The sequence below is a fragment of the Osmerus mordax genome, chromosome 11 (genome assembly GCF_038355195.1).
Source record: "Osmerus mordax isolate fOsmMor3 chromosome 11, fOsmMor3.pri, whole genome shotgun sequence".
Classification (NCBI taxonomy): Eukaryota; Metazoa; Chordata; class Actinopteri; order Osmeriformes; family Osmeridae; genus Osmerus; species Osmerus mordax.
Window position 1 is genome coordinate 2,181,587 of NC_090060.1, and position 10,191 is coordinate 2,191,777.

Genomic DNA, 10,191 nt, shown 5'->3' on the forward strand with positions numbered 1-10,191 from the left:
AAGCAAATAAGCCCTGGAAACCGAGGAGCAGGTTATCCCTGAAAACATTATTACAGGGCCTTTGATGTTCAAACTTGCCCTCCTGTTGCCTCAGTGCACACACACACACACAGTGGGAGGAATGAAGATTGCTGTGAGGAAAGCACCAATTCTGAAAAGGCAAATGATGAGAGAAAGGAGAGATAGAGGCGAGAGATGAGAGTTAGTGCTCGTGAAAGTAAAAGTGAAGAATTCATTTATTTTTTACATTTTTTGCAGTGGAATGCCAGGATTCAAGAGTCAGTTGTATGTTGAGGGTAAATCTCATTGCAAGATGATGTATGGTCCACTAGTTTTGTCCTGTTGCACATATTTGCATGTTCACTCTATGTAAAGATGTGTAGGCCTAAAATACAGTAGTACTGTACTGAAATATAGTAGTCTCATGCATTTCTGTGTTGTTTTATGTTGCTCATCTACATCATGGCCCTGGAGGAATGCTGTTTTCGTTTCATTGTGTACTGATTGTTCATATTCATGATTGATAAACACACTTGACTTGACCTGTGTTCACCCCTGAATGAACACTCTCTGCTGCCATGTCCTCAGGCACACATACACTGTAGCCATTTAGCGGCAGCTTCAACAGATACACATTAACACCAATCCCCAAGACAAAGACATAAATTAATTACATGCATATGCTCACACACACAATCAAACGTGCTGTGACCTGTACATCTGTAAGTCTGTTAAAGCCAATTAGCAGTCCAGTACAGACTCTTACTACACAAACCCAAAGTCCATGCACACACACATACACACACACTTGAGAATTTGGTTTTGGTTTTACGCTGCAGCTACTCTCTATATGTCCCTCTCATACACTCTTACTGTGTTCACGTCAGTGGAACTTCAATCACTTACAGTCCACCAGGAAGTGAGCAATGTGCTACACCACAGTTGCTGAGACAGGACTATTGCACACATTTCACATTTCCCCAAAAACATCTCTGCAAGCAAAGGGATAACTTATTTTCAAATGTTGCTTTTTCAGGTATGGATTTGGGGCTTTCGAGGCGACTTCAAGGCAACTTCTATGCATTGAGCTAGAAGTGTTATTCTAAATGGGACCTTGTGTTCTGATGGGTCTGGCCGTGGCACAGCGGAGCGCCAGTACAGCTGAGGGCGTCTGACCTTCATGCCACCATGGTGCTGCCGAGGCCCTCCTCCCTGACAGCACATCAAAACGCCGCCCACGCTGACCTTCTGTTCTTCGCTCAACAAAGACTACCTAAGAGATGCCTCCGGTAGGTGACATCCTGTTTTCCTCAACGTCAAGCATGCAGACCCACACTCGTGCAGTTCTGATGTAATTGCAGTCAATACCTTAGTCATTGTTAAAATGTAAATTGCTGAGCTCCGAAAGAACCCACGCCATGGTTTAGAACGCTTTCTATGTCAAACATTTGATAAAAGAGTAGTTTAAAGATTACAACATGCGTCAATAAGCTGCATCTGTATGTCCTACAATGCCATATATCAGACCTTTTCATGCTACACAAATCCCCAATGCCACTCTTGGGGGGAAAGCAGTAAAACCAGAGTTCTGGAGAACGGTCAAGATCCTTGCAAAAGAGCTGCTTGGGATTTCTGCAAGTTACGCGAGTATCTTAAAGTATGGATGTCATTAAAATATTTCTGGTGATGACAGTGAGAGTTGATGAAGTTTAAGGAGGACAAAACATTAATTGTAACATAAGTGTAGCAATGAGCTCAAAAGAGACAACAGGGCAAACCCTGAAAAGAAGCTGGCCTGGGTTTATTTTGTAAGAAATAAACTCTTTCTTAGTTCTCCCTCACACAGTGTACCGTGACTGAAACTACCAGACCCTGGTGTCCAGTTTCTCCAGGTCACTCAGTAAGGGTATACAACACAATCAGGGCATCACGACCCTTGAACTTCATCCTCCCCTACTCCTATAGATCCTGTTAATGTCAGACTTTGAACAGAAGAGTAAACTATTTTCGTATTTTTTGTCAGAATTGACCCTTAACCTATGCAGGTGTGAGAGTGACTCTGGAGGGATAACCTGTTCAGGAGAATATTTTTTCTTCCTGCCTCTTTCTCTCTCTGGCGCCCTGTGTCTTTCACTCTGTCTCTCACTCTCACTACATTTTTGTTCATGTTTCTGGAACATATAGTGTCCCTTCCCTTGGGCACTTTTAAAATACCTTCTGTGTCTAAACCTAAACTATCTATCTTCGACGCATTCCTGAAATGTTCCCCCAAAAAGTGACCAGTCAATGTCTGTTCAACTGGTAAATAAATAAACATAGCAGCGAGAGAGAAATAGAACAATTTCCCTATTCAGAACCCCCCCAAAAGTCTGGGTTCCATACAAAACACAAAAAATCACCCACACACATCGTTCCAATCCTTAACCCCAGATGAATAGTTTAAGGTTCACTCTCCTTCCCATCTTCCTTCATCCTTCCCTTCCTTCCCACTCTCTTCATCTCATTCCCTTCCTCTGTCCCCAGTTGCAGGAGCAGCAGATAGGTTTGGTTACGACACACATTATTCACTGCCTTGCTCCCCTGGTTAGATTGGAGTTGCTGGCTAAGCTGTATCTGGATGTACATGCTGTTATACATAGTAAGACTTTTTATGCATGTGTGTGAGAGAGTGTGTGTGTGTGTTTAGCCCAAGCAGACGCTCTTGGCCCACTCCACCTCCCCTCCGACAGAGAACACAACACTATCAGGCTCACTGCCAAGGGATTGCTCAGCATTTAACGAGAGAGGGGGGGGGAGAGGGAGAGAGAGTTGGAGAGACAGGGGAGGGACACAGAGAGAGCCAAAGATTGAAAAATGTGGCGTTCTCTCTTTCACTTTAGTTCATGTAGAGAGAAGAAAGGGAGAAGACAAAGAAAAAGAGAGGAGAGACAAGCTGGGTCTGAAATCCCAAACGCTCACAGACACATACACCACAGTAAGCTCCTCAGACACACAAATAGAAATATACACTGAATCCGACACAAACACACACCATCTCCATCACATACACTTGCATACGGACAGCAGTATGTTTCTAAGGACCCTGCTCAAGGCTCTCTGGCTGCTGCTGGTGTGTGTGTCTGGGACACAGGGCTATGAGGATGAAATTGAGGTGAACTACGCAGATACCTTCTACAATGAAATCTCTGAAGGAGAGTCGCTGGAACGTAAGTCAAACGTGTGTGTTTACTACATAGCATAACATAAACATAATTGAACTGCACAGACAATTACTACAATGTATGTGCATCTACTTGTCTATTAAACTTGATCGACTGACCTGAACGCCGTTTAACTTACAGTATATGCACATTACACATTACTGTTATCCGTTGGGAAATGGACTCATTGTTGTGTACATTCTATCTGTACTCAGTGACGTGAATGTAGAAACTAGTAACCGGTAAATCATCTTTTTTCTACAAAACATAAATAGATGTAGTTACTGTGCGTACAGTAGACATCTGTAAAAAATGATCAAGGTTGAGTCACAAGTCTGTTTTTGTGGGGTTCTGTCCTCTGCATGTGTTGCCAGTCAAGGGAATAAGACTTGACTGAGGCATCTGTCCTGCGCTCCAAGTATGCCAGGTCTGGTTACAGTGGGCAGTCGGGCTGTGCTCTGGCACTTGGATGGGTCTCCTAACAGCAGCAGAGTGAACTGGAGAGATGTTCACCTCCAAAGAAGACTGTCAAACGTTTGTGTATTCTAGTCTGTTCCGTAGACACATTCTACTGTGTATAGGGGGTTGGGTGTAAAGGCCGAATTATACTTCTCCGACTCCGTTACGGACGGACGGAGTCGGACGGATTGGTTGAATTTATAGTACTCCGAAGGCTGTGGGTGCTGAAAACAATTCACCGCCAGAAGAGTAGGTGGCGCAAAGTTTTTTTGTAAGTCGTCGTCGAGTGTTTATTTACCTATAGTAGGTTATCGAGGAGTTTGAGCAAATGTACAAATTAGCCATTTCATCAATAAAATACGCACATTTTCAGCAACGACACTGCCCATTTCTCGTCACATTTTAATTTAGATGCTGATTTACATGTACTGTTTAGCTGAAATATGAATTGTAAAAACAGCAATGGCGGTCAAAGGATTCTGTTCGTCCTATTTATCACGGAAACCCCGCCCCTGACGCAAGCGGTTCTTAATACGGACCAATCACAGCCAAGGGGTATTCGTAAAATGACGGACGGACAGACGGATAGTCAGGAAAATCAGGAGGTGCACGTAGAGCTCTCTGAGGGGCTCGGAGAGGGCACGGAGAGGGCACGGAGAGGGAATTCCTCGTCAGAGAGGGCGTTCCCTGTGTCCGTCTCCGTAAAAACGGAGAAGTATAAATCGGCCTTGAGGCTGGGAGAGTCCTCTGGACATCATTTAGCTGGCTAGTAAAGTGTGTGTGGACAAGTTTGGTGCCAGAGAGCAAGTTGAGCGAGAGAGCTGTTACCCTCCTGTTGGGAGGAGTGCATCACGACTGACTGACTGGTCATCGATCAAACAAATACTCTTTAATTGGAGAATTCTTTCCGCCTGGAAGGCGTTTCTGTGTGTGTGTTTCTCTGTGTCACAGTCAATGCCTGTGATGGCATATTTAAGTAATGTGTGTGTCTGATTGATACACAAACAATAAACTACTAGAATAACTGATTCTCGGCTGAGATTGTGATGTGATTAAACATCATTAAAAGCCATAATGGGGAATTGTGCACAGTGCAGAGTACAGCTTTACACAAACAATTACACAACCCCCAGAGCCAGTATGGGAGAATGCCAGCAACTCAGCTTGCCAGAACCGAGAACATAAAGAGAAAAAGCTAGAGAAAGCAAGAGAGGGTGGGAGAAAGAGAGACAGACAAAGGGAAAGATAGGGAGGTAAGAAGACAGCAAAAGGTAGAGACAGATCTCTCAAATGCCTCCTCTTGTTCTTTTTCTCTCCTTTTACTTGTTTTCCCCCTATTTCTTCATCCCTCCTTTACTTCACAATATAAATATTTTGCAACATGCTCTAACCCCATCTTCTCTATTTATCCACACCCTTCACTTCTCCCCACAGCCACGCCCACACCCATCCCGACGGTCCCCTGCAAATTTTCAGACCTGACCAAGTGGGACAAGCTGTTCTCCATGCTGGAGAACTCCCAGATGAGGGAGAACATGCTCCTGCAGTACGCTGATGACATTATCAAGGTGGAAATGGGTGCGCTTCGCGGGGAGATGCTCAGGTAGGCGGATGGATAGAAGGGAGGGCAGTAGAGAAGGACAAACTTTCACTTTCAGTATAAACTGCTCTAGGGTTGAGTGAGCCCATTGTGGACATTGTGTTGCTTAATATATGTCTCATTTCTAGCTTTGTAGCACAGTACGGGGGGGGCTGCAGGGTTGCCGTGGAGACAGCAGGGCAGAGGATGTCCCTTCAGATGGAGTCTCGTCTCCGGGACACCCTGGAGCGCCTGAACCTGAGGGAGGTCCGCAAGGATGACCACCAGGGGCTGCTGCAGCAGCTCCTCTCGGCGGCGCGGATGCAGGCCACCCGCCTCTCGAAGCTGGAGATCAGCTGCCTGGGTCACCACACAGGGGCGGGAATGTCCCCGGGGTTGGGAACACCCCTGGAGACCAAGGGGTTCCATCCCCATGCTCCAGCAGCAGCAGGGGGGCTCCAGCAACAGGAAGTGACATCAGAGGAAGGGGTAGCGCCACTAGAGAGGGCACTGGCAGCCATGGTGATGGAGCTGAAGCAGACGAGGGCAGAGCTCACGCTGGTGCAGAGGGTGATCCAGCGGAGTTATCTCCCTGCTGGTAAGAACACCTTTCCTTGATAAATACTCTGCCCCCCGGGCCCCAGACAGACTAGAGTACATGTCCAGAGCGAAGGAGACAAAAGAAAGAGAGAGAGAGAACACAACAGTATTGAGCTCAGTGTTGAGCTCAGCAGAGGAGAACATTTTACTCCAAATCAAGTGTGGTCTCCCAGAGCTGCCAGCCCTGTCAGAGCGCCACTGCTGTTCCCAGTATTAATCAGAAAAACATAATAATAACGTCGGCTGTTTATACTATGTAATTATGTACACATTCATAGACACAAACACACACACTGTCCACTATACAGCCCCCCCCCCCTCCCCCCACCCCTCTCTGTAAATCTTGCCTAAACCCTGAGAAGAGAGGCATAATCATTAGCAGGTCGGCACGCCAACCACACCAAAGCACTCTGGGAAAGCAGGACCAGATGGGTGCCTGTTTTCTATGCAAGCCTTTTTTCACCATTACTACAGGAGAGATGAAACCAGAGACAAATGTAATCAACAAATGTCAATATTTAGGCTCTGGTAGGAAGAGAGAATCTGTGTGTGTGTGTGCGCGTATGTGTCTGTATGTCTATTTCTGTGTGTGTGTGCGTGCATGTCTGTGTGTGTGTCATATAAGAGCTATCATAGCATGGTGGATAGTGGAGGTAAGCTGGGGATGTAGACAAACGAAGAGAAGGGAGCTCTCCAAACTGATTATCCCCTCTGTCCGTCCGTCCCCACACACACCCCTGCTAACACTCCCACCCCACACCTAAGCCCCTGGACTGAACACTGATTCCAACCGACTTCGGGATTTCTTAGCCTTAAATCACTACTTTCCGTCTCTGACTTCTTCAGGTTGATGCATTATCTCATGACAACTTGATCCATGTTCAGGCCCCACAAAAAGGAACCACACACCAACACGCACGATCAATCAGTCAAACTCTCAGAGAAAGAGGGAGGGGGAGAGGAAGGTGGGGGGGAGGCATGTATGATAGGAACCGACAGTGGTCCTGACCTCACACCAGAGTTTTGTTAAATTAAGCTGAATGATTTTTTAAACTAGCGGGAGAGAAAGTGAGCAACAGAGTGTGTGTGTGTGAGAGAAAGAGAGAGAGATAGGAGAGAAAGAAAGAAAGGGATAGAGTGAGAGAGCAAGAGAGAGGGGGGAAGGGAGGAAGAACAAGAGAGAGTAGAAGAGACAGGGAGAAAGGATTGAAAGAGAGGGGGAGAGGAAGTGAGAGAGGCGGGGGGAGAGAGAGTGAACGAGAAAAAGAAGAGAAATAGAGAGGGAGAGAAACAGATCTAAGCATCTCCATCTCCCTGACCATTCGTTGACTGTCCTTTGACCGTAGCATCGCCATGACCAACGGTCAAACCTGTCCGGCCATATAATTCAAGAAGGAGAAGCTGAAGAGTAAATGTTTTGGATATCAACTGACTGGCGAGTCACTATGAAAGACAAACACATTATGTAGTGAAGTTGTTGCGCAGGAGTGGAGAGAAGCAACAATATCTGGTGGTAGATGTCTTATCTTTCATGGAGGAGACAACATCATAATAACCCAGACACCTCGGAAAGCAGACAGAGCAGCAAGTCTCTGGGAGACACATCGTCCAGAGGGGCTGTGTGGGATCGCTCACTCTCTCTTTCTCTTTTTCTCTCTCTTCCTCTATCTTGTTTAAACAGATGAAGTAAGAAATGAGGCCAAATGAGATCAGTGCTTTCTCTTTCCTTTTTTTCGCTTTCGCTTTTTTTCTTGCTTAAAATGCTGTTAATAAAATAAAATAACTAACTCTCACCTTCCCTCCATCTATCCCAGGATGTGAGACGGCCCTTCTCTTCCCCATGCGTTCCAGTCGGATCCACACCTCCGTCACCCCCGACCTCCCTCTCTCCCTCTCCTCTTTCACCATCTGCCTTTGGGCTAAGCCCATCAGCCTGTCCAACAGAACCGTGCTGTTCTCTTACGGAACCCGCAAGAACCCCTACCAGATCCAGCTCCTGCTCAGCAGAAGTTCCGCCCTCTTCACAGTAGCAGGAGAGGCACACCTGGTGGAGGGGCAGGGTGTGGTGAAGGAGGGTGGGGCCCCGGGCTGGACCCACCTGTGCGGGGCGTGGAGTTCTGAGCAGGGCCTGGCATCCCTGTGGGCCGACGGGAGGAAGGTGGCCTCCACCCCTGGGGTGGCCGAGGGGCAGGTGCTGTCCGACGGAGGCTCTCTGCTGCTTGGGCAGGAGAAGAGCACTCAAGGCCAGGGCTGGGTCGAGAACGCCTCAGACGCCAAGTTGGCGTTCGCCGGGAAGATGACAGGAGTGAACGTGTGGGACAGAGTGCTGGCGGAGGAGGAGATCTCCCATCAGGCCTTGCAGGAGGGCAAGGGCTGCCAGCAGAGGGGGAACGTGGTGGCTTGGGGCACCACAGAGATGGTGCCACACGGCGGCGTTCAATTTATCAACTAAACTGTATTCTTCATCATCATCCTCGTCATCATCATCCTTGTCATAATTATACAAACGTTATCATTGCCACAGCACCTGAAACGTTGCCATGGTACCAACAACTGAGTCTTCATCTTTATCATCTTCATCCTTGTTTTCATCCTCGTCATAATCATCCTCACCTTTATCATTGTAAAGACTGATGGCAAGCAACCAGCCTAAAATGGAGAAAGGACCAAGCTAAGACTGTGACACACAGCTGAAACCTCCCTGCAACGCTCAGAGGGACTGGAGGCAGTTCTGGAGTAATGCACACACACACACACACATCACACGAACAACGTGAGAAGCATTAGCATCCATAGCTTTAGGAGACAAACAGCTTTTACCAAAAAAAATTTAAGGAGAGAGACAGAGAGAGTAGCATACACACACAAAGACCATTGTGTGGAAGAAGGGACTCTCTGGGAGAGCTCTGGTTGAGCAAGTGAAAGAGTAACTACTGCTCAGACCTGCTGGAGTGGACATGGAGGCCAAAGGCTCTGATCTTCATGGTTTGAGTTCTGGGTCACAATAAGAGTTAGGGTTAATGTAAGGGTTAAGTTATGGTTTACTTTTATAAAAAATCTACATACTTAAAGAGTAACTTTGGAAGCCTGGCTAGAGTGGCATGGCTATTTAAAAGCTTTGTATTTCTATTGTTCAATTATTATTATTTTTTAAAGTGAATCTGTTCATTTCTATCATTACTTCTAACTTTCTACTTTGAGGGTTTACATGTGTAGGTTGTTTTTAAATGTGCCTTTTTATGTTTTATTCCAAATACGTGATTCTGTGTGATGTTTTGTGATGTTTTGCGCTATTGGGCGACCCATTCGTTTTGCCGTGGAACGATTTGAAAGCTGTGGACAATGTTTACGTCGTCTTTTGCATTTATCTTCTGCTCATGTTGTGGAACATGTATCATAATGTACAGTACATTGGGATTCCTGTGGAGAGGTTAAAAATGAATGTATATTGTACATACATCTTGTATGCATATTCTTTTTTTGTTGTATAATGTAATAATGATTTGAAAAGGAGTGGCAAATAAAACAACCAGTTACAGTAAATAGCTTTAGCGGATGATATGCTCCTAATCCTGACTGGATTGCAATTTTCTTCTCAAAGCAGAGGATGGTAGCTGGAGGCAGGGCAATGTTTGACGTACCTTCCTCAGCCTCTGTCTGTGAGTTAAAATGAAGTCTCTATGTTTGGAAACAGATTCCTGCTGCAATGGCATTCCTAACTAGCAGACCACAAGACGGTTTTACAGTACTGAATCTCAGTCCACGTATGTGTGTGTATGTGTGTCTGATAATGAGTTGTAGGGTTTACTGTAGCTGACTGTAAAACTTTAACATTGCATCCTGCTGTTCGTTTCCTTTACTCCCCCCAGGCTACTTACTCACAAACACAGAGCAGCCGCCCTACCTCTTCGACATTGAAGTAAGTTGCTCTAAAGTTCAAATCCATTGTCTAAAACACAGTTGACACACACATGCAAGGTTTGCATGTAAAACTTCCCATTTGGCCACCTCAAGGCATGGACACAAACAACTTGACTACCAGCGCCCCGCACCCCCCGACCTCACCCGAACCCCATTACGTCACCCTCTTCCTGGACCAGAGGATGCTGGGAGTAGAGAGGTCATCTGTTATTGGTTCTCTGGGGGGGGGGAGGGAGAGAGTGAGGAGTTTAACAGGGCAAAGAGGGGGCTCGAAGGACTTGGGGAGTAAGAGAAGGGGGTTACAACGTGAATTGCTTACGCAGCTCAATGTTGTAAAGTTGCTTCTGGGCCCTGCTAACTAGAACATGATGTGGGCAGGCGGTGGTTGGTGTTTGCTCACTGCTCCACATAAGAGGCCACATCACCCTCATC

The 10,191-nt window shown here is 46.4% G+C and overlaps 1 protein-coding gene across 1 annotated transcript; it reads left to right on the forward strand.

The window, feature by feature from the left end:
• Positions 1-3,067: 3,067 nt before the first annotated feature.
• ptx3a (pentraxin 3, long a) lies at positions 3,068-9,381 on the forward strand. Its single transcript, XM_067246491.1, has 4 exons — positions 3,068-3,206; positions 5,094-5,262; positions 5,388-5,836; positions 7,653-9,381. The coding sequence occupies exons 1-4, from the start codon at positions 3,068-3,070 to the stop codon at positions 8,288-8,290; spliced, it is 1,395 nt and encodes a 464-aa protein (XP_067102592.1). The 3' UTR covers positions 8,291-9,381.
• Positions 9,382-10,191: the final 810 nt, after the last annotated feature.

Coding starts and splice junctions, on each gene's coding strand:
- ptx3a (XM_067246491.1), top strand. CDS start 3,068: ATGTTTCTAAGGACCCTGCTCAAGGCTCTCTGGCTGCTGCTGGTGTGT. Junction 3,207..5,093: donor TGAAGGAGAGTCGCTGGAAC/GTAAGTCAAACG, acceptor TTCTCCCCACAG/CCACGCCCACACCCATCCCG. Junction 5,263..5,387: donor CTTCGCGGGGAGATGCTCAG/GTAGGCGGATGG, acceptor TCTCATTTCTAG/CTTTGTAGCACAGTACGGGG.